This window comes from Cygnus olor, chromosome 2 (genome assembly GCF_009769625.2).
Source record: "Cygnus olor isolate bCygOlo1 chromosome 2, bCygOlo1.pri.v2, whole genome shotgun sequence".
Classification (NCBI taxonomy): Eukaryota; Metazoa; Chordata; class Aves; order Anseriformes; family Anatidae; genus Cygnus; species Cygnus olor.
This window is the reverse complement of record NC_049170.1, coordinates 115,129,523-115,154,460: the sequence shown is the minus strand read 5'-3', so window position 1 is coordinate 115,154,460 and position 24,938 is coordinate 115,129,523. Positions and strand designations below refer to the sequence as shown.

The 24,938-nt window shown below is 42.0% G+C and overlaps 1 protein-coding gene across 4 annotated transcripts in view; it reads left to right on the top strand.

Annotated features, from left to right (window-relative positions):
• GAREM1 (GRB2 associated regulator of MAPK1 subtype 1) overlaps positions 1-24,938 on the top strand; it is a 103,215-nt gene that overhangs the window by 54,622 nt on the left and 23,655 nt on the right. For 3 of the 4 annotated variants that reach the window (XM_040550300.1, XM_040550298.1, XM_040550299.1), the window contains one exon: positions 24,111-24,241. The exons of the other annotated variant lie outside the window; for it this stretch is intronic. In XM_040550300.1, the coding sequence (XP_040406234.1) occupies positions 24,215-24,241 (27 nt within the window). In that variant the 5' untranslated portion in view covers positions 24,111-24,214. The remainder of the gene's footprint in view (positions 1-24,110; positions 24,242-24,938) is intronic. 4 annotated transcript variants of the gene reach the window in all.

The following is a 24,938-nucleotide window of genomic DNA, read 5'->3' as shown; positions in this document are numbered from 1 at the left end:
GCATACTGGCATGAATTGTCTAGACAGTTTGAGAAATGCTCCATACTGGATGTTTTTAAGAAGAGATCCAACATTTACTGGAATTAGTTTAGAGACAATAAATTCTGCATTGTAAGTGAGAGAAGGGAGGGAAATGAAAGGAGAGGGGAGAGAACCTGAAGACATCTGGTCTTGTGTTGTTTAAGAACTGGGGTTCTATACAGCTGCGTTTATATCCGTTCTTTCTCATCTTTGTGTTTTTAGTATTTTTTATGAATGAATTAAATGGCTGGGAAACAGGACGTCGGAAGTAAATGAAATCAGGTTACATATCGATCTGCACTCAAACAGTATTTATTTCAGTATAGACAAATATAAAAATTATATGTCCAGGAACAAAGAAATGCGAGTTATGCTTACACAATAGTGGAACGCTATTTTAAGAAGCACCAGTTCCAAAAATGGCTTGATTACCCACTGTGAGATTGTCTGATTTCTGTGGTAAGTGGCCCTAATGTAATCAATGGGTATATAAAACAGAGGCATACACAAATCTCCTTCTCTCTTTAGGACTGATGTGACTGCAACTGGAATACAATTTATGGCAGATTTTCACAGTGGAAGAGACACTGGGGGAAAAGCAGGGTTCCTAGAAGAGGCATAAACATGATAGGCTGGAAAATAATATATTGCTGGCAGGCTCCAGGGGGTTGGAAGGGAAGTTAGTTTTATTCAGCTGTGGTCTCCAAGTGCTTTCCCTTATCAAAGCTGTGAAATTAAGCTATGTAATGTAAGAGCTGAGTGCGCCTGTTAGACCAAGTCACGGCAGAACTAGTAGTGAAAGTGAACAAAATGTTAGCAACGACCTTGAAAAAAATGTGAATTTGAGGGTAGAACTTCCTTCCCTGGAAATATTTCAATCAGAATTGAAGAGGGAAATTTTTCTTCCCCTTGGAAAAAGAAAAAATCCATAAGCATTAACCCCAAAGAAATAATTCATTGCAATCCTATGGCTTCTGCTATCAAAGAGATTAGACTTAGATGATTACATTGGCTCCTTCTGGTTACATGATTTATTTTGCAAAATGGTGGGGGAGTTAAATGAGAGATTAGCAGCTCTCATGAGAGTAGAAAGAGGGTTTTCCCATGACTGGCATTCTGTAATGTCTCTCTACAAGTGTCTGTTTTAGTCTTTCTGCCTGTACTTTGAAGTTGTTGGTTTTTTTTTTTGATTGCGGTGTCAGAGGAACATCTTTAAGCTCTTTTCTTCTTAGAGCAAGGAGGGGATTGTTCAGCTACCATCAAAGAAATTCCTGTCAGCTCTTGTTTTATTTTTATTTTTGTTTTTATTTTTTTACTATTTTATTATTTTTATTATTTATTTTGTTTTTAATTTCAATAATTGTTTCATTTTTTGCTTTGTCTACCACCACAGTTTCTGGAGTCACATTACTACCAATACAAGTTTAAATCATTCTTAATGAAGAAAAGCAAGAAAATACTATACAAACGCATCCTGAAAGCTAAAAGAAAAAAAAAAAAAATTCTGTTGAGGAAAAACTGGAACCAAGCAGTTGGTGGTGTGGATATTTCTCATGTTAAATATATATCATGACTTATTTTGGGGTAGAGGAGGCTTGGCTTACATTTCCAGTGTTTGTTAGCCCTTTATAGATAGAAGCATGAAAGCATGTCCACTTCATCCTGAGGGAAATGGCAACAACATACTGTATAAAGGGAACCAGCTGATGTCAAGGAAGATTGTTGACTTCAAACCAATCTCGTTGGCAAACTTCTTTAGCCGTGAAGAGCTCTCCACAGATTTTAGTGTGCCTGGGATTAGTGACCTGGGATTAGTGACAGGAAATGGTCAGTCGGATAGCCAGGGGCTGTAGCTCATGATATTTGAGGAAAGCCAGAGGAAATTCAGCCTGGAGAAGAGGGACGTCGGGGGCGGTCTTCCACCAGCCAAAGGGGGGTTGTAGAGAAGCCAAGTCAGGCTCCTCTCAGAGGTGCGCAGTGAAGGGGCCGTGTATGAGAACGTGTCTGCATTCCGATTCGCTTTTTTTCTCTATTCCTGCTAGGAGCCTGGGGATTTGTGTGGGAGGTTTCTCTCCCCCTCCCTTCTTCTTCCTTGTATCCCTCCAAAATAGCGCTTTCTAAAGTTTACAAATGCTGCCAGGAGAAAATTTGGCATATGCGTATAATTTAACTGTTCACTTATTCCTAATTGACAGGAATATGCTTTTAAAAATACCAAGAATGTTCTCATTTTGCAGTTTGTTGTAAGGTTTATTTTGTATGTAATTTGTGACTAATTGGCTATTGCACATGGTGAAACTATTTTGAAATGAGATGCTTTGATTTTTAGTCACTTTTGTTGATGCAAAGGAATTTTTCTGCTTAGCTGTTGGTATTTTCCGGACATTTCTATTAATGTTTGAGCCTAGTATGGGCAGGTCTTGAGTTCATAGCTGAGGTTCACTCAACAGATGGCCTTCCTTGGCTAACTTCCTCTCCTCTCCTCTCCTCTCCGAATTTGGCGGTCTCAGTGCTCATGGCTGCTAACCTGTGAAAGCTGGATCCTGCTCCTTTACGTCCTCAGGCGCCCAAGTTGGGAACACTCACGCTCATCCGAGCGGTTGTCCCGATGCGCTCGATTTTCTTCCTCCTTCACCCTTCTTGTTTTCTTCCGTCCGGGAACTCTTCCCTGCCTCCGCGCTGGTTGCCTCTGAGGCTACTCAAACATCCGCTTGGTTTTTCAAGGGGTGACCAATTAAGAGGAGAAAGTAAGCTCTGTGGCCTAGGATTTTTTATAAATATCACCCTTTTGCCTATTTTTTATATCATCTCCCCCAAAATATCTGTGCACTCAAACTTTCCTGTCATCATATGTAGTAACCCTGATAAGTTTGAGCCACGTTGTGTCCTTTTCAGTATGTGCTGTTCTGTATTTCCCTTAAACAGGGACATTATGTCGTTCCTTGGGAGTCCGTCAGTGTGAGCTGCCAGACTTGGGGCTTCAGGCAGGCGTGGAAGGAGAAGGCTCAGTGGCCGCCTGGGGGAGATGCCAAATAGCGTCTTTCCTGAGTCCTCACCTCTCTTTTAGCCCCGTTCCTTGGAGTATGATAGATGTACTACCACCGGGCAGTGTAGACTTCCTTTTTGTAGCTAAAGGACTGTTATTTCGGAGCTTCATAGTAAAGGTTTTAGTTTGTGAACTTAATTCCTTGCTAGATATTACCAATAATACCCCCAATCTTCTTTTATCCCCTTTTTTATCTTCCACGAGTTCTTTGTTACAGTACTGGTAACACCACTTGCCAAAAGTTGTTAGAAAATGAAACAAAATCTCTCTGTGCAGAATTTCCCAGAAGAGTGAACTCTGGGTTGCTGCCCCATGTCTCGTGGCTATGGGGTCACTGAGACATACGTTCTCCTCGGAGGTGAGTGTGTGAAGTGCCAAAACCGTGCTCTGGCATATTTGAACTCTGAAACCTAGAGCTCACAAGTGCCACTTTAAGATGACAAGCTTCTTAAATGAAATCTTGGTGTTCTCGAGGCATTCATGGGACATTACTGCTTTAGCATGCTTGAACAGCTCTTCGCTGCGTCACACCTGCTTTTTGCACCAATATCCAGCTTTACAGCAAATGGCAAAACTTTTTTGTTGAGAAGGAGCTTCTGTCCTGTTTAATGAAGTACGAACAGAGATCTCCTGCTGATTATGGTTTTCTTTGCTTGAAATTAAGGTGTTCTTTTTTTTTTCCTGTTTACTGTATAGTACTTGAAAGCATTATCATTTTAGCGAGCTAGCAATCTAACAACTTTATCCTTTACCATCTAGAAGTGCTGTGAACTGTTTAATATTAACAGAACCATTTTACCAAAAGTCCCATCTCAAAACAGATTCAAATATAGCTTTACCCAGCAAAGCCATGGAAACATTTATTTTTTTGTTCTTCAGCTGGAGACAAATGTTCTGTTCTCATACCATGTGAAACTGGAATAGGTTCAGGTCAGGCAATGCATTTTCATTCTTGGAGGCTCCTTGACAATTTTAACTCCAGGCACTTCCCTCTCCAGCCCACTCCTTTCACTCCCAGCTCTGAGAATGAGAATTCCTTCATCATCTGGGAATTGCGTTCACATTTCTCTGGGCCTTGATGGATAAAAATCTGTTAAAACTTTATCGAAGTGGAACACATTTAGTATGTGAATTGTGTTCTTGGGCATTAGATATAAAACTATTGACGTGCACCAAAAATGGATTTTGGTGGGAATTTTCTTCTGGGATCCTGTGGGTGCTTTTACATTTCTGTCTGTATTACTGACTTTGTTATGGGAAATATTAATCTGTGTGAGTCATGGGAGATCAGCAAGTTTTCCTTGACTGTGATCTAAAAGGTCACTGATGAACCCTAAAACCTTGTGCTTAGACAAATGCAGCTATCCATTAGGTTGCAGTGGGTGCTAATGAGCCCTGTGAAGCAGACCCTTGGTGCCTTCCTCTCCAACCTTCACCCAACATCTGACTGGGAATCTGTTCGGTGTGCTGCTGTCTCTTTCCTGGAAAGCAAAGAAATACCCATACTGCACACTTGTATAAACTACCACGAGTAGAAAATATGACGTAAAAAGTTTTTACCATCCCTTAGCAGGGATGAGGCATTATGCCCCAATGGGACTAAAATCAGTTATTTGCTTTATTCATTTCAAAATTGTCCTTCCCTCGCCGGCGTACAACTTGACAGTTCAAGTGGCAGCGAAGGCCTCAGAAGGCTGTATTGTGCTGAACAAAATGAGGGCTGTTCTCCGGAGCCCGGTCCCTGCTACACAGGGTCCATCTATACTGAACGAAAAAGAATAAGTAACAACAGATTAGTTGTGCAGGGAACCACTAAATGCACTGCCTATATGGAAGATTTGGGCCTTTTCTCAACATTGAATTCATCCACTGCTGAAAAGCTCTCCCTTCCCCCTCCAGTAGTGCTCTGTGAACCCACACCTTATGTTTTCCCTTTATAATGTTTGTTACAGAGGCTTTCTGTGGTGGAGGTAGCTGGATATTTTTCTCATTAAAATTTATGTTTTGCATAGTTACCAGGTCAGCAAACGGGCTAAATAGAAGCAAGGAGGATTTAGCAGCGTCTGAGCCAGCCATTTACAAATAAATCTCTTGGGGTCTCTAATCGCTAGCAAATCTAGCCATCACTTTGATTTGAAGGGAGATTAAGGATTATAAATATTATATAAATCTATTTTTAGCTTCACTGCTATTACACAAAAGCGAAAGATTTGATGCTACTTTTTGGTCCTTTCCTACCTCCTGCAGCAAGGTAGGAAGATTCAGTCTGTAGCCCTGTGCTCTTCGGCAGGGGATGTTTGTTTGAGCAGCCTGATGTGAGTATTAACAGCCATCTTCTCCAAAGTCTCAACCTGCTGTTGTAAAGAAAATCACAAAATGAGGCAGTGGAAAGAGAGGGTTTGCCTGGTAAACTCTTAATTCATACAATTCCTGGATGGATATTTTCAACTTTCCTAGCTCTTTGTCTTAAAACAAGTCCACAGACTATTGAAAGCCCTTTACACATCTTTCTGGCTTGCTCTTGCACCTGGTATGGAAAAATGCCTTGCTGTGGTTTGTCATCATCTTCCTAGGCACAAGGCTTTCAAATGAGAATAGACATTGCCAGGGTGAGTTTATGTGGGAAGAATTAAGTGCTTGGATAAAAGGTGATGGACTTCATGGCTGGACATGCTTTCTCCTACTGGATGTGTTTTGCCTTTTGACAAATTGCGTGTAGCCTCTTCCTGGCAGCCAGGAACTTTGCAGGGACTCTGTGGAGCATTGTCACCCAGAAGCCCTGGGGATGCCCAGCAGCATCCTTTACTTCCACCTTTTACTCTGTTCCACTCTTCGTCTGTATTCCTGAATTGCTGCTTTTTTCCCTGCAGTTGGTATGCTCCCTGAACGTTTTTCCTCAACGTTTATTTACAAAAAGAAAAAAAAAAAAAAGAAAAAAAAAAGTGGCTCTCATTGTTTTGCTTTGCCAGGTAAATTTAATTCAGTCACAGAACAAAGTTGGCATGGGGGGGAACATAGCGGTCAGGCACAATGACCCGTGTTTCTCTGAAACCTTCATTATTTGGTGGTTTTAAATATCAGAAATAAAATTCTGAAAACGTATGTAAATGTTAATGAAACTTAGCTAGGGTAAAGGCATTGAGGTTTGCCTACAAATGCTCTCTGTCGGTGCAACGTTTGTTCTTTGTACTGTTCTTAGAGCCTGCTTTAAACTTTTTCAGTGGCTTCTGAATTTCCCCTTGATACACAAATAAATGTTCAGTGCCGATCCTCCCTTTGATTCTCCATATCAGTTCTGATGCCAAGTGAAAACAAAACTGGTGCGTGTAACAGCATAACTGTGTCTCTGCTCCTGCAGGACGAGTCCTGACAGGGTGGGAGATGCAGCCATAGCCCTCTCCTTGCCACCAGCCTTGGGGAGAGTTTGTCGTCCAGTCAGAAGAGCCCAGAAAGTCAAGGACGAGACCTGATCCTTGAAACCTGTCTCCAAGGCGTCAGCTCTGGCACCCAGGGCAAGGAGGAAGGCAGGGCTGAGGATGAATTGCAGCTTGCCCCTTCCACTGCTTTGTACAAGGCCTTTGAACCCTTGCCCCAAGGGGAGCCAGCGTGCCCCTGCGAGGCAGGGGGGTTCTAACAATGCACCCCTTGTGCTGGCTGCCTGCTCTTCACGCTGCAAAATCGAGGATTATCCTGTAAATTGCCTGGTGAGAAGGAACCCCCTTCTGGTTGAAGAGTGATCTCCTACTCAGGATGATGGATGGTGCTGGAATAAAGCAGTTTAATTTTTAGAAAACTGTCGACCCTGAAAGGATTGAGCTATTATTTTAATTACTGTAATGAGCAAACACTACTTGAAAGTCATTAAAAGAACATATACATAGCTCCAGATACTGCTGCCTGACATGTATTGATGAAACTTTTCTTTAACCAGAGGGATGCAGGTTAATTTTTTCTCTGCTAAATCGACAGCATGGTGGGTAAGACATTTTGCTGTTGCTTTGTTCTGCATTTCCATCACCAGGAAATTTGTAGTCAAATGCAGGCTATTAGTGTAAGTACGGGTGAACATTGCAAGTGAGCATACATAATGATCTCTTCATAGCAGTTTGAAATCGGAGTTGGCAGAATTAATTTCAGCCATACCATCTTTTTGGGGGCATGCTGACCTGTCCAAACTATTGCAGGAACATATTGAGTTCAATTTGAAGTTGGGTGTGGTTTTTTTTTTGTTGTTGATTTTTTTGTTTCCATTTTAATTGAAAGGCTTCTCGGATCCATAATGGAAATTCCACACAATAATCAGTGACTGCAAGCTGCATGTAACATGTAAGATGTCTATACTCAGGCATTTCCTGCCCTGCTGCGTTTGAAGCAGTGCCTTGAAATTTGCTTCCCACATTCATGGTTCCCTGGCCATAAGGTTGTGTAATCAGCTGCTCTGCCCCAAGGATCATTTGGAGCAGTTCTCCCTATTTCTGTATATACGGTTCTGACTGGGGCAGAAAGATCGGTTCTGTAGCTGGGATGGGAGAGACTGGATTCAAACCAGCTCAAAGGAAACAGTAGAGGTATAGTGCGAATGCAACTTGCTCGCCAGTTTTTAAGGTTATTTAGCCCGACTTGGGGCACCGAGCGCACGTGCAAGCGTGCATCTCTTCTGTGGGGACTGAGAAAGCATCTCAGAATAGTTCTGCTGGAGAAAACAAAGAAGTAACACTAAAACTTCACAGCTGTACGAGAGTCAGAAACATTTAACTGAGTTCCTGAATTTTGTGCCTTCACCAAAATATTTTTCATAGGAAGTTTAAGATCCTTTGCAAAGACACTGCTGTAAAAATGGACAAACAAATTGCCAGAGTAAAGTACAGATGAGATATGCAGGCTTGTTTTCTTCCTTCAGAAAAACACTGTTTTTATTGGTGTAGAAACTTTGTAAAAATAATACTTACAGAAAGAATTTTTTGGTTGAATCTGCTCATATGGTTCTCCTTAGTGTGGGTGTTCAGCTCATAGGAGCTGGCGTGCTGTGCATTGCCCAGACCTTCATGATGGGAAAGTTTCTAAAGCTGGTCAGTGACAGCAGACAACAGGTCTTGAGGATGATGGGTGAGCTGATCCAGCAGAAATTTTGTCTCTTTCTTGTCTTTACATTGCATATGTGCAGTCCTTCTACATGTTTTTCTCAAGGACGCAGCCCAAACTGATGAGCTAGCACTATATAGTGTTGGAGGAATTACTTAATGAGGAATGAGGTCCTAATTGTGAAGGAAGAAGCTGAAGAAAATTTAGGATATTGGGGGAAAGAAATTCAGATTATTCTTGCATCACCATAGTGCCTTCGCCTGTACAGAAAGAGTTGTCCTATTCTAACACATTTTTACTATTTAGAGGTTGAACTCTGCTGTAAGGATAGATCAAATGATCCAGCACTTGCTCATTTTCCCCCACGTAATTTCCATCAACACTGCCTGAGTTCAGCCGTGGAGGTGGAATCAGATTTCATAAGGGAAGTGAAAATCTCATTTTCGGACAGATGTTGGATATCAAAAGCAGAAACATCTTAGAAAGCTTGATCTTATGAGCTATACATATGGTTTAATTTTTCAGTAGAAAGTGTAATTAAATTATTTGGTGTTCCTGGATTAGCCCGTAGTGCTTCATGCTGTAATCTTGCATAAAGACTTTAATTGTGTGGTTTTGCTATTTCTGTTGTATGTAAGCTGCTAATTCTGTAGCTTTTCTGTTGTGAAGGATTAGTATCTGGCTTGGTTTATTTTTGTTGATCATTACGGGGTGATATGGTCATAGATAAACTCATGCTCTATTATTATCTGGGAACAATGCCTTTTAATTTTTATTGATCTCAATAGAAATAGTAACTCTAAAACTTTTTTAACAGTAGATGAGGAAAAAACATTTTAGTGGCATTGATTTGTTCACTGTAAGTTTCACACTTTTACTATGAAATTTTGGTCATACCAATTTCCAGGTATACTACTTTTAGAGGAGGATCACAGATGGTGTTTTCAACATATTCCTTTGTTTGCTTTTCATTTTCTTCAGAGGAAAATAATTCTGCAAGAGGGAGAGGGGGAACGGGGAATTGGGACATCCCATAATCTTTTTCAGGGAAGAAGTAGCATATAAAGGACGATGCTAAGCCTTTGGCTCCTCACAAAGATGTGTGCAGCTTTACAGATCAGCTTTCTGATGTGGCCTTAGACTTTCCCCCGGTAAATCCTGAAAGTGAGGTGTTTTGGGTCTGCCCACACAGCACAATGAACGTTTAAGATCACAGCATGTCCTGGCTTGCCTGGTTCACAATAGTGGGGAAGCAGGAGCAGCTCAGCGTGTGGTAGCAACCAAGGTTTGCGTGCCTGGAGTCCCTGGAAGACTGACTGCACTGCTGAGGATTAAAGCCCGTGCTGCTGTATCTGCGTTGCTGCTGTCAGGCATGCTCGTTCAAGGAAGCAGATGTCTGTGATAGCGTATGTGACGCTTATATGCCTTCAGTCTGTTGAGATACACCAGTCATCTCTGCTGTGGAAAATGGAAAATAGCCACCTTCCTATCACATTGCAGACGTTTGTCACTTTGTGGTGTTGGGCTATCATAAGGCTCGTTTAATGTGAATCAGATGGAAAGTACATAGAGTGGTTTCCTAACTCCTGTCCAAGACAAATCTTGGGTCAGCTGGCATGCAGCTTTGTGAAAGTTGGCTCAGCTGAGCCTTCTTGGAGCTGCCAACTGAGATGCATGGTCAGCCATGAAGAGCTTGTAGCCGGCAGGAGCACAGCACTAGGCTATGATGAAGAATAACCCATAAGTAAGATGTTAAGTAACTTCATAGGTATTTAGGCTCCCGATGATTTGGGCAATTCAGACTGAAGAGTCGCTGGGGAAGCTTACGTATTGTGCACAAAGAGCAAGCAATTGCGAGGAAGAAAGGTGAGGACCCTGGAATTACCCCCTTTGACTTCGCTTAGCCAGAAAGCATCCTGCTGGTAAGGTGACACGGGTCTGACTGTACCTGACTTAGCTGAGCTGGTCACTGTCTGTCCAGCGACTGACCTAAACGTGCTGTGTATCAGTTTAGTTAAATGGACATTGAAACTGCATGTCGATAATAAGCTTGTTAGTCATGGGTACAGGCAGAGCAATCCATGCCTCTGACTACTTTCTGTGAACCCAGCAGGTACAGTTGGCCAAGTTTACAGGTGGTAGAGTCACTTTCAATGGCAGGGTTTGGTGCCCTCAAGGCTACTCCGTGTGGTAGACTGCATCCAGCTCTGGGGCCCTGAGTACAAGACCGACATACATGTATTAGAGTGGGTCCAGAGGAAGGCCACAAAAAGGATGTGAGGACTGGAGCACTTCTCCCACTAAGAAAGGCTGAGAGAGCTGGATTTGGTAGTCTGGAGAAGAGAAAGCTCCGAGGAGACCTCACTGCAGCCTTTCAATGCTTAAAGGGGGCTTATATGAAAGATGGAGACGCTTTTTACAAGGGCATGTAGCAATAGGACAAAGAGTAACAGTTTTAAGATGACAGAGGGTAGATTTAGATTAGACATAAGGAAGAAATTCTTCAGTAAGAGGCTGGTGAGACACTGGAACAGGTTGCCCGGAGAAGTTGTAGATGCCCCATCCCTGGATCCCTGGTGTTCAAGGCCAAGTTGAAAGGGGCAAAAAGCCCCATCCTGATCTAGTGGAAGGCGTCCCAGCCCATGGCAGGGGGGTGAACTAGATGGTTTTTGAAGGTTCCTTCCAACCCAAACCACTCTGTGATTCTATTAAAGTGTGAGAAAAGTGTCGGGGTGCTTTCTTGAAGCAGGTGATCCTTTTCCAAATGATTTTCAGCATGGTAATTTCTGTACTGCTGCATGTCTGTGGAGGCTCAGTGTGTGGGAGGCCATGTGTGTTGTTGGGCTTTGCTCTTGCTGGGTGTGCAGTAGCGTATTTGAAAAAGAAGGGACGTTTTTATGAAATTACTGCTTCAAGGAGTGCAATTCATGTCATTTGAAAGATACGGTTTCTTACTGTGTCATTGCAGCTCTGCTCCCTATGTTCAGAAAACTAAACGGAAATAGTCATTTTCCTGAAAGGAGCGTTAAGCTGGTGAGGAAACTACAATACTCTGTGATAACACTAGCAAAGACTGCTCTTTTGACAGTTTTGTGTTTTGAGTTGCTTTTAGCTTGATGTACCAGTCTTTCTGGTCTCTAAGCATAGCCTGTTCTCTCTTTCTCTCTCATAACACATACAGTAACCAATTCTAAGTGTCTGAAACCCTACTCTTTTTTTTTTCCTACTGTGTTCATGGCTTCTTCACCACCTTAAATCTGTGTGCTCACACAAACTGCCTAGTGTTGGTTTAGTTTCATTATTCAGTGACTAACTTTTTTTGCAGTCCAAAGATATTAATAGTATTTCTCAAAGTCCAAGAGGTAGCTTTAGGATCACCTTGTTTTAAAGGAAAAGTTCTTTCATAGAAATTTAATGCACAGAATTTCTGTAGAGCATTTGCAGCTGCTAATGTTAGCTTGTGTACTTAGAAATTAGTATGTAATAACATATCTCATGATAATCTAGCAGCTGGGGAAGTCCATGTGCATTCAAAGACAAATAGGGGACCAGCCACTTTGATAATTACCGCTTCACAGCCCTTTCTGGGAAAGGCTACAAAATGGAATTGGTGCAAAAATGGCTTTCAGACAGAGATGCCCCAAGCCAGTATTAATGAAAAGGTTTCATTGGAAACACAGACAAGATAAATATTCAATATAATTTCAGAAAGCATTAGCAAGGCATAGTACAAGTCTTAAATCATGAATTATCATTTACATGGAAAAAAAACAAAATCACCTGAGTGCTCTTCTAGAAACACTTGTAAAAATTAAAGCACCCAGTGTGTAGTCTGTAGCATTTATTTTCTGTCAAGCAGTTTTAGGCCAGGCTGACTATACTAACTGGTTTCATTTGGCTCTCAGCAAGTTGGCAGACAGCTTACAAGAGGGAAAAATTTGCTGGGCATCCTGTTTGTTTACACTTTTTGGGTTCAGCTATAATCATGTGAACTGCAAAAGAGAGCTTTAGATGGTAACCAATTTATTTAAGAAATGTTACTGAACCAAGTAATGAACTAAAATGTGTGTGACAGAATGCATTCAGAAGAGCTGTGGCAGATGCAAGTCTTGCTTAGATCTGAATTTTAGATTTATTGTCTTCATCACTTTTTTGAGGAGAAATGGAAATTAAGTGAGGTAACAGTGCTGAAGCAGTATGCTCTTATTCACCATCTCTACACACATTTTTTCAGCCCATCTGATTTATTTTTTTTAGTGACACGTTCATACATGCTGTGAACATACACCAAAATCTTCATTCTTAAAAGCTGCCTTCATTCATCTCGAGCTGCTATTGAGAGCTTTCTTGACTTCGTATATAAATTGCACAACCCTGAATCTGTGTTATCTTATACTGGAAACCAGACAAACGATTCTGACAGACTCGACAGCGTTTATACAGTGATTGAAAAGATGGCTTACCACATGCAGAATACAGGTGGCGAAGCACCTTCTGCTTTTCAGCTGAGGTGATGAAGTAAATGTGGCTGCTGATTGTAAATAAAAACGTTGGAAATGTTTGCTGTAAGTTCCTTTGCATGCTCAATAAATGATATTCCAGTTTATGGATAACAAAATATTGGGGGCATAATTTATTACATGTATTTCATTACAGTGATTTTCAGATTGTCTATTATTTTGGCTTTACACTTGTTTAAATTCACTGTAATATAATTCTAGCTGTAGCATTAATATATTTAACACTGAATATTCTCTTTGACAAAAGACTTCAGCTGAGTAAACCGGATCTATTGTGTAAATAAGGAGTTTCTTTGGAAATTGGCTCCCTTTCAGTTTGAAATATTTTGTCTAATTTGTTCCAGAAGTAAAGTGAACTTGTTTTTCAGAGTTTGCTCATGATTTCTGGAGGTCAGAACTATAATAAATTGCATTCTCTCCTATTTTATACACTTTGTAAATATGTAAGCTAAGATACAGGCTGTGCTGGGCATTGAAAAATAAAAAGGGATAGTGCCTTTCATAGGAAAACTGAAAATTGCCTAGAAAAACAAAATTGCCTCCCTTCTGTTGTTGATACCCAAATGTCGGGAACTGTTTGAGCAACAGGTTCTCCAGTAATTTATGTAAAATATTTCAGTAGGTTTAAGTTGGGGGGCGGTTGGAAGGGGGGAATGCAGAGACTCTGCTAGGGATTGTAAACCACATGTGTATTCAGCGAGTAAATGAGATACGAGCTTTGAAACAATAAGCTGCTCTATAATGCACAGACGTTCTTTCAGGCTACCAAGCCCAAGCTCTGAAGTCTCTCTCCACATTGATAAAAAATGTCTTAACTCTGAATGAAATATGTTTATTCTGCCTCATAAAAAGCCCTGTAATACTAAGAGCTGGAGCTGCTGACTCAGTCATTGTTCCTGGTTTTTAAAACTCCTCCCATTCAGTTAATTAAAAAACCTGTTCCTGAACATGAAACAAAAGCACTTTTTATACGGTACTGGGCTATGTACATTTTCAAGATTTCTGCTCCGTGAATGCAGTTTTTCTTTAGCTTTGTGTCTCGCACTGAACGTGCCTGCCAGAGGCCGGGCTGTTTACATGGCTGTCCTTGTCAGCCGGGAGGCCTTGCTGCGCACCGGCCTACACTTGCGCCACGGCCTGTATAGAGGGGGACGGGGTCAAAACCTGAAGGGCACAAAAGTCTGCTCAGCAAGCGAGATAGCAATGAATGAAGTTAAAGTCAGGCCATAGAAATGGAGATCCTGGTGTGGGAGTAGCAGGAGGAAAAAGTTTTGTCAGCAAGAGAGCGGAAAGAGAAGGTGGTGGGCTGGTGACTGCAGGCAGTGTCTTTGCACCAGGGCAGAAACACTCGTAGCAGTGTAGCTGCATGTTGGTGAGCATTAGCTTTGTAAAATAAATAAAAACTGTTCTTGAGTAACACGAAGTTAATGATTAAGCTTAGCAGTTGCTGCTGTTACTTTAGGAAAAGCTTTGACTTCCCAAGAAGAAGAATGCGTATGAAGTTGTTTGGAAAAGTGCTTCAGTTCTGTCAAATGTACAGAGATGGCTACCACATCCTGAAACTCATGGCTGATGTAAATCCACAGGTTGCTTGTTTAGAATATCTGAAATCCGTGTTGTGACCAAAAATGTGCTTCTTCATTTCAGCACATCTTAATTTCTTCCTTATAACTGCAACCATGATACAATTCTGAGCAGGCCTCACACAACGATTGGGACCTGATACTTTCTGAATTGCAAAAGTTTGCTTTCTTCAGTGCAATAAACTTTTGGTCATCTAAAATGAGTAGCCCTCTTTCCAAACTCAGTTGTTCTTCTGGTAATGATGTCTCTTCCATCTATCCGTATAAGATTTCTTCATGGCCAGTGGTGGACAAAATTCTTTTTGAATGCTGTCTTTTCTCTTAGCCTCAAATAAAAGTTCTCACTTACTTGTGTCCATTAGTAATAAGGATATATATTAAACTATTTGTAAGCACAGTCTGTGTTTAAAATACTCTATTCACCATCAGTACAAAATTCCTCTTTACCTTTTTGAACAAATTGAGATACCAAAAGTAGAAGAATACTAAACTGAGCTCAGGTTGTGAAATACTGCTACTTTTAAAAACCACTCTAGTTTCTCTTCTTGACGATTCAGTTCCATAAGAAACTGAAGTTCACTATACCAACCAAGATGGTAAGAGTGGAAGGGAAGAAAGTCTTCTTCCCCTGTGGATTTCCCATGAGAAGGTATCCTCTGAAGGGAAGGAGGGAGGTGGGTTTCTGCACTCATTTGGGGTTTGGAGTCACACAGATTATGAACTACAGCTGCACCATTGCTGGTGGCAACATCAGCTCAAATCAGTGTTAATGAGGAAATCTGTGATAAAGGTAGAATTTTTTTTTTTTTGATGCAGCTGTGATACAAAATCTCCAGTATGCCTGGCTAACTTGTAACAGGTATTCTAATATGGCCTGTTGAAGCCTGCTTGAAACTAGTAATATTCATTTCAAATGTTAACCAGGAGTTTATTCTGTTACTCTCATTTTAGCTTTCTTCTCTGCATTAATTAAATGTTAATCTGTTGTAGACAGCCCTGTTCTTTTAATGAATGACTTGAGACTGGTGTCTACTGATGACTGGGGAGGAGATCACCTAGCTAAGAACAAGTCTAAAGGGAGATTAAGTCTGTGCTGCCCTTTATCTTTAAATGTAGGTAACGTATTTCACTAAAATTGGAAAATCTACTTGGGCAGAATAATGCAAAAAATAGTTTCTGAATTTACATTTTCAAAAATCATCCATATTTTCCAATAAATATTAATACAGGGTTTTGGTGGTTTTGTTTTGTTTTTTTGTGTGTGTGTGTTTTGGTGATTTATCTTCTCTTTCCATTCAGTGTCATATCTGTCACGTTCAATTTCTTGGGCCAAGTAAGATTCTGTTAAGGGACTTGTCTGCCATCCAAGGCAAGGTTCGATCCTAAACTTCGACTTGACATATGTGAGCTGAGTCACCACTCGTTAGGACTGATCTTTAGCCCTGAGTCAGTGTTAATGTATAAATGAAGGTGACGTATTTGCTAAGTAAGACAAGTGATTCAAAGTACAGTAAGAACTATTCTCACATACTTTTTCACCTTTGGTTCTAAGTCCTTTTCCAGCCTTTCGTATAGAAAAAAGCAATTCTTGGTGGAGGCTTCTGTTAAGTGAGGGACACATTGTCTTTACCTTCATTTCAGATCTTCTCTGGTGGCAGGCAGTTCCAGCAGACATTTGCATAAAGATTCTGGATGCTGCTACAGTAATCAGAGCTGTTAGCTTTTGGTGACTTACCATTTTCATAACTGAGGTGTAGGTGGGCCTCCACTGCAGCGTGGAAGGAGCAGCACCAACAGTCATGTAAGAAAAGCTTTTGTCAACAGACATCTGCTTGTAAATAAAGTCATCTCAACACTGTGTCACATAAGCTCTGGGTTGTTTTAGTCGGGCTTTCTGTACCTTTTTCTCTCGATGCCTTGTGCTGCAATCTGAATTAGCCCTGCTGTTCACTAGGAGAGCATGCCATCTTTGTGTGTGTGTGTGTGTGTGTGTGTATGATCTTACTTTTCAACAGGAAACCAGCAACAGCTTCTGTTAGTAATAATTAAGAAAGTCAGACAGTGCAGTAGTCACCAGACTGCTCTGCATGACCACTGGAGTGTGTGAACTCACACGCAGACAGAAAGCTGCCTATGGAGCATTCATGGTGTCTGTTGGCAGCACGTGGGAAAGGAATGAAATGATGTTAATTACAAGTTAGATCAATGTTAACCCAGTGAGTAACTTGAATTTAGTTAACTTCTTACAGTCCAGACACTCCAACATGTGGCCTCACAAAATGGAACGTTTCATTGTGGTAATCTAGTATTTGTGATGATAATAACTTACGAAAGAAAGGTTAGAGGTTAGACTTGTTTTCCCTGTCTGTCTTTTTACATAATCAGTAACCTAAATTTCCCTCTCATGCAGTATCTGTTAGTTAAATCTACTTTAAACTATCATCAGTCATCATTTGAACTGATTTTTCTTTGTTATGCTGCCAATAGAATCAGATTTTTTTTTGTTGTTATTCCACTTAAGAGTCATAGAAGTAAGATTTGGAAAAGAAAACGCTGGACTGTATCATCTCCTTCACTTTAGCAGCACGGGATTAGAGGTTTTGATGAGAAATGCAAGCATTGTGTTGCTGTGTGGGAAACTTGGTTGGATTCCCTTCCTCGATCTCTCAAACGGTGTGCGTACGTGCAGGCGCTGTGTCAGTGTGCTGATGCTCTGCTTCGACATGTCTCACTAGGTTGTGATGCTTGACTCATTCTGCCATGGTTGAATGTGTATTTGTACAGCAGACATAACACAGAGAGGAATAAAGGCATTTAAGGCTTCCAAATCTCGGTAATACTTCCAAGAAGTAAAACTATTCATCCGATGGTCTCCTTCCCCATAAAGCGTTGCACAATCTCTGACTGAATGTGCCATTGTGCCTTGCCCTCTGCTTTGCAGGGCCATAAGTTTAGCTCCAGTACTCTTGATGAATTCTAATTGTATTGTGTTTACTTAGATATGTCCCTAGTTCATGTTTCATCTGTGTTGTTTGGTTTTTTTTTTTAGTCCATTCCCAACATTTCCAAAAGACTGGGGACAGATGGGGACACAGCAAGTCCTTTTCTACCCCCTCCTCCCCTCAAGAAAAAGTACAGACAGGCAGCTCTTGAAGAACAGAGGCAGTACTTCAAAGCCTGTTGGATAGCTATTTTATGGTGATTACAATGTAAGAATCAATTGTAGCTTTGCTGGTTTGTGGCCCAGTTGTTACTCCTTGGAAGCTGTGTACCTGAGACTCTTGGTTTGTATTTTCCCACTGTACTCTCTACCCTTTCATAGCCTCCTGCATGCTTTCAGCAGGCTGCAATACACAAAGAAATTCTTATGAATAACTCAGAAAAACTTCTTCCCTCTTTGCACCCTCCCTTCCTGCCTTTTTTTTGTATAGCTCTCAGAAGCTGTCAGTCTGGCAGATCGGGATGAATCCGTACCATTGGGTTGTCTTCCTTCTTATTTGACTGAGGCTGTTAACTTACCATAGCATCATATCCATGTTAGTTTGCTGGCAGGTCCCAGTCTGAGGTGAAGCTGGTAGCTCCTTTGATGGGGAACCCCGGGTGAGGCAGCAGGGGATTAGCTTTCCTGTCCTCTCCATAGGCACTAAGCTTCGAGCCTGTCTGAACAAGTTGACTTGAGGACTACTGTCTGCTCCCGTTGTCGAACAAAGTGTTCTGTAATTTCATTTATACTTGGGGTTCCTCTCCATAATGAATCTTTTCTCCCTCCGCTGTCTCCTCTGCAGTGGGGTCTGGGAGCTCTTCTGCTCCACAGCACCTGAACCCAATGGTAATTTTCTGTCCTGTGGAGAGCTGTGAACAAGCTCTGGATTACAGCAAGCTGGAAGATGATAAAAGCAAAGGAAGGCATTAATTTCCCACTCACTTCTGCATGTCTGCCAAACCGTTTCTCATTTATTTAGTAATACATCCCCAAAAGAGCTACAGTATTAATGTTACACCATGGTTCCAATCCGTCACACAATAGCTGCATCAAAGATCAAGACAGGTTCTTTTTTGTTCTCCCTTTTCTCAGGTCTAGACACCTACAAGCACTGTCACACCAACGCTCCTTGAAACGACAAAATGTAGGCTCTGTGCAGAAGCATTTGGGCAAATGTCAATTTAAATTAAAAAAAAAAAAAGATTAAAAAAAAAATATATAAGGAGGCTGCAGTGGCTGAAATTGGGACTGTGTTCCATATATTATTTTAGAGTCTTGGTTCACCATGCTCATTCTTCACCAGCTGCCTTGTCTGAGGATTAGGTAGGGACAAATAACTCTAGCATGTGACAGCTGATGGGGTGAAAAGTGAGTAAATAAGCTGACGTTCTCCCTGGCATCTAGTGAGCCACCTCTGTGTGCCCTCCTTTACCACGTCTTATGTACTCTCTAGCTTTATCCTATTCATCTCTGCTGAGTTCTGTCAAAGATCACCCTTTTGCAGTGGAAGACGGTTATTTCCTATTATCATGATGCATGGGAATGCTAAAAGATGTAGACAGAAACTGTCTTTTTTCCAAAATGGTGGTATTCTGGCAGGTAGAGAGCCTTTTCTCTTTGAATCAAGTCTGCTGTTCTTTGAAATACTGAAACGCAGTCACAAAATAGTATGAAACATAAACCTCTGCAGTACTTTGGCTACCCTGCTGTGCTGTCTGCACATTCTTGGGAAGCACGGGGCTTCGCATGTAGGCTCGCATAGAGAGATGTGAGACGTGCTAAATAACCAAAGCTGCTGAAAGACAATACAACTCCTGCCTCCTTAGAGAAACATTTACCCGTGAACACAGCTGAACAGATGTTTTGGTGACCTTCCATGTTTTCTGCTGATGACATGCAGCTACTTTTTTTTCTTATTATTTACAGAACGGGGAGATTTTCTTTTTGGATATACAAGTGAGAGCATGTAAAACAGCTGGACTATTTGGGTGTGAAGAGTAGATTGGGGCTAAAGCCAGTGGACCTTACAGAAATACCCGAATGAGATGGGTTGCAAGAGCCTAAGCAGTGGAAGTGGCAGAAGCAAACGAAAGTCTGGAAGAGGCTAGTTAATGACCCAGGGCAGATCCTGCTCACTAATGTCTGACTTCTGGCGAGAAGGAAGATGGACTGGTCTCCTTACTCATTTTTAATAAATGCTTCCATAAACTGGGGGATAAGCCCCTGGTTTAGATCTTTACCCACATTTTATCTTTCCATATTCATTTCTATCAGTAGTGGATTTACCATCTCTGCTGTAAGTACCTTCACACGGAAATAAGATTTCATCATCTGTGCAGATAATATATACTAGAATGAAACTGTTCCAATAACCTGTCTGCCAGAGGCCAGACTGAAAGATAAAGAGATATAAAGCTTGCAGTAGTAGTTCATTACTCCCTTGCACTTGGCTGCAAAGGGGTAACCATACCTGCTCAGTGGACCATGCAGATATAACAAATCTTTGATCTCTCTGAACCTGCCCTGATTTACTAGAGGAACATTTCATTACTTTTTTTCTACCAGTAAGAGGGAGGAGGGGTGCTTCTATAATTGTATAGCTTTAGCTTTAGATTTTCTTTTTTTTTTTTTTTTTGTTAAATTCCAAATTAACACGGTTAAATTGTACCGTGATTTGTGTAAGTTTGCTGTCAGTCCTGTAAAGTCTCTTGATGAAACCTTGTCTTTGGTGAAGGATGATAAAATTTCACTTCAACTTGGAATCGAGACAGACTTATGTCCATTTGACTTGTATTTCAAACTGTTTTATGGCACTTTGAGTAGAGGCTGGGGAGGAACATAATAAGAAATTGTCTCCTTCCTCCCCATTAGTTAGTTGCTTGACATCTGGCTTAAGAGTGTATTGCAGGCCCCTCTTCTGCCCTTCTCTCTCTCCTTCCAATAAAAAAGTCTGCCTTTTTCAATGAAGATATAAATTTTAAAAAAGCATCTATAGAAAATGTGGAGTTATAAATGATCTTTTCCAAAGGCGAAGCATTTCAACATCCAGTCCTGACAGCTTCCATGCACAGAATGCTTCTTGATTTCATAACAGGAGGAGATTAATGCTGCCCTTCTATTATGTGCTTTGGGATCTGTATGTACTCCTCTGTAGTCAACCCCCTCGTGAACTGCTGCTTATTAGCAGCGAAGGCACAGACAGCTTTGTGTTTGTGCGGCTCAGCTGAACGAAGGGGAGGATGACACAGATAGCTACATAGATGGTTCTGAGCATCTCTTTGTACCGAAGCAAAGCTCCAGATGATTTCTTTATTTTTTTTTACGAGGACATGTGCAAGTCTGCAGTAGCTAGCAGACCCTGCTCCCAGTTGCTCACAGCTTTAAAGAGTTTGTTCTGTGGTGAGGAATTTGGGACCGTTCTGTAGAGAAGTTTGGGTTGTGATGGGTGACTGGCTTTTTCTTTTTGCCACCAGACTATCTATTGTTAAATATGTCACAGTTGTAGTAAAATAATATTGGTATGCTTCCAGACTGAGGAACTAGAGGACCTAGCATTAAAGACCTCATTCAAAGTGCTGGATGAATGTTGTTCGGATAGTGCTATTATGCAAGATGATGTTTTCCTCCATTTTTCATGCGAATTCATGCCTTCTTGCTACACCCAACTCAATTCCAACTTTCAAGTGAGACTTCCTAATTTATTTCTGGACTAGCAAAATGTTATCACTGCAACACCTCACAGTTTCAGAAACTTGTGGAGCTTCCATGCAGTGTTGTATTCAACTCAACTCTGTCTGTAAGGGTGTTAAATCAGAGGTAACCCCACCGGGTTTAGATCTGTCTGAGGTGACTAAAACTTGCAGTGGTGGTGTTTGTGTTTTTCCTCAGGGGACTTTAAGTATAAAACGCCATTATAAATTGTAATCACGGCTTGCCTTGAATAGTGGCTACAGCTGAGAATCCTGAAAATCAGGCTCCCAGATCCCAAATTGGGCAGTCAATTAGGGTCACAGCCAGGTTGTTAGCTGAAGAGGACAACAGTGCTCCCTGAAGAGCAATTCAGAAGCAAGCAGGAAAGAGCAACAGCTCTGGTCAGCCCATGGAGACGACGATGTGACGACCTCTGTAACACTTAAGAATGTCTTGCCCTTAATTTCTATTTGTGAAACGTGGGCTTGGGCTCTGTGCTCCGGTGTGGTCATTTCTCTGCGCTATCAGGCGCTCCCTGGTGCAACTCACAGCCCCTCTGCTGCGTGATATCCTGGATCCACGTAGGTAAAGGTCTGCCTGCACTCGGTTCCCCCACACATCTGAATTTCTTTTGTAGGAAATTCTTCTCCCTCCTGGAGGGAGGAGGACCTGCAGAGCTGGAAAAAGCATCTTCCTCCTAGCTAGGATGTGGCTGACAGGGAAATCCCCAAACCAGGACTGCACCGTCTGTATGGTGGCCTGGGGATTAAACGGTGTGGTTCTTCTCTCTTCATCTCTCCCTCTCCACACCTCGTGCATCAGTCACACCACAACTTCAGCTTCTTTTGCCAGAGCACCTCCCTGCTTGTTGTCCAGGGGTGCAGTCTGTACGGCCCCTTGATTGCTTTGCACCAGAACGGGCTCAGAGCAGAGTGCTGAGGAATTCAGCTGGAGGATGCTGACACGTTTCTGCTGAGCATGTGAAGCATTTTTTTCAAATGCCCATCTGCTATGGATTTCCTCAGGCTATCTGGAGTGTCTGCCAGGCAGAATAGCTTTGGCTCTCCTGAAGTTTCTGCTCTCTGTGTTGGAGGCACTGTAAAGCCTGTGGAAGAAGAGTTTGCAATAATATTTTCAGGTAGAGGGCCTGTGTACTGTGAAAGTTTTAGATACCTTCAGTAAGCAATTAAGCTTACAGGGAAGAAATTTGGAGCTACTAAGCCCAAAGGTAACTCTTCCCTGCTCTGGGCATCCTTGAGCCACAGGTGCTTCGTAGAGGCACGGGAGAGGGACTGAAGGATTGCTGTAATTGTTCTCAGAGCCCTCCTTGCACATCTGCCGATGACCTCTGTCAAAGGCAGAACCTTGCACAAGGCAAACCTTCGGTCTGACCTGGTGAAGCCATTCCTGCACTGTATTACAGCAATGTAGTTCGCTACAGGAATGGCTTCACCAGGTCAGACCAAAGGTCTGCCAATTCCTGCTACAGGAGCATTAGCGTTGGTCTTTGAAGTACTTCAGTTGTCTTGGCTGAACTTCAAATAAAAGCGTGTCCCGAAGCAGACACGGAGTTAGTTAGGAAAACTCCAAGGCAACTGATTTTTGAAGTGCGGTGAAGTTTATTAAACAATTGCAAAACAGCAAGCGGGAGATGTCAGCGTCTTTAGCTGCTCTATACAGCACCCCAAGCCCTGCTAATAATACTTTAAAGTTACTGTGGTCACTTCAGAAAGAAATAATGTAGAGAAGGGAATTAAAGGAAGTCTTTTGGCTTAAAAGCTGATATTCAGGCTACAACCACAGCATTCAAGCATACCAGTTAAGTGTGCCTCGGCCTGCAAGGTGCTGGGGCTGGGTGAGGAGCAGGGAACTCCTGGTCTCTCCGGGTGCGTGCCTGTGCCCACGCCTGGCAGGGGCTGGGATGAGCCTTTCTTAATGGGGCCTGCCGAGCTCCCGAAATCCTTGGGTGTGGGCGAGTCCTCAGGACAGATGGCAAAAGCCTCAGGTCTGATGGGGGTACGTAGGAGCAGCAGAGTGTGGTGCACAAAAATGCTGAAGGAGCGAGAAGCTATTTCTGTAGGTGGCTGGCGTCCTGACGTATCGGGTGAATTTTCATGAAGTCGAGCGCTGTGAATAATAATCCAGTGGCTGGGTGCCTTGCTAATTTTAAAACATGGTTTACAGAAGATGTGCAAACCGAAGATTTCAGTCAGACTTTTCCTCATTTTCTCAAGTTGTTTCTTACAAGCAGACCTGCTGTGCTGTTCTCTCACTGAGATCATCCTTCAGCTTAGTGCTAGTTAATGTTTCTGAACTTCGGAAGATCCCTCCGCTGATTTGTGTCATATAAACAGCAAATGTATCTGTCTGAGCTTTCCATTAACACTGTATTTATAAAAGAAAGCTTTTAAACTCTATGTTCATGACGTGCAGGAGTGATCGAAGTGCCTGGCTGTACTGAGCCCACGGCGCTTCCCTCCCTGCTGGTTCTTGCCTCTCCCAACACTGAGCATATGGCCTTGCTGGGGGGGAAAGGTGGTGAGGAACGCTTCTTCCTAATGCTTTTCCAAAGGTGACCACCTGCAAAAGAGTTTTAAGCGTGTATGGTTTCATTTCTTGCCATGTTAAAAGTTCTCAAAGGGCTTAGCTTGTGATTAAGGAAAGCTAGGTGCTGTTCCACTGTTAGGGAAGCCTAGGGGAAAAGGGCTGTAGCCCCACATTTTTTCATAGCTGTTTGATGATGCTAAAATATGTATAAAAAAAAGAAAAAAGAAATATGTTTACTGTTTTGAGGTTTTACTGTAATGGGTGTGTTTTCTTTCTGTAAAGCTTCTAATGTTTGGGGCCAAAAATGCTATCTGTATAGATACTGTTAGAGGGAATTAAGTACACAAACACAGACGCCTCAATAGTTATTTACTATTTCTAGACAGCATGTGATAGAAGGATCTTTTTAAATTTGACTTCAACTCCCACACGTTCTTCTCGTCCTGCCCTGGTGGAACTGGGTGCCTTTCATGGCAGGTTCAGAAGGCTCTTTGCAATCTTTCATTTTGTATTTTGGTTGCTAATAACCGGAAAAATTGACCGAGCAAAATAGTGAAGAAGTTGAGCCAGCAGTTGCCACAGTGACAGTTGTCCAATGTAAATATCTTACAACTCTTCTGTTTATCATCTGTTTTCAGGGCAGTTTAAGTTGCTGGAACAAGACCGAGATATTAAGGAGCCAGTGCAGTATTTTAACAGTGTGGAGGAGGTGGCTAAAGCATTTCCTGAACGAGTTTACGTCATGGAGGAAATAACATTCAACGTTAAGGTAGTCCCTGAATAAATATTTATCTCTGTCTAAATGATTAACTGTTACAACCTTTATATACATGGCAAGTGAGCAACGGCACTGTGTGGGAAGTGTGATTTTTAAGACAAACGAGTCTTCAGTTCTGCCTTCTGCGGTGGTGCTCTTCAGGATCATTTTTGCAGTGCTAAATCAACACGTCCTCTAAGGGCTCTCCTGTCCTATGGCACTTTGGGGAGCAGTCCTGATGATCTATCCAATAATTCATCTAATCGGGATGCTGCTGCCAGATTTTAAACAAATGTTGCTTGTTGCCCCTTTTCTCCTCCCCCCTCCAGCAGTCTGAATTTTATTCTCTGCTAAGCAGCAGCTGCTGAAATCCCTGTCCAGAAAGCCTTATTCTCAGATAGCCTGCAGAGTGAGATGATGGGGTTGCTCCTCTCAAAATCACTGCAGCTAAGTGACATTGCGAATAAAACCGACAACTACAAAAAAGACAGGCTTGTTCTGTGTGTGTGTGTTCGTGCACGCACATCTCTTGGGCTCATCATAGGGTCAGCAAGCCCACGAGAGGGCTTCCCATCACCAAACATTGTCATGTGGTGGCACAAGACAATGACAACATGCTCCTCACCCTTGCCTTACCTATATTTCTAGTAAGACACCACACAAGGTAGGTCAGCTCTGCGAACAGAGCAGAGCAGCCTTCAAACTCACC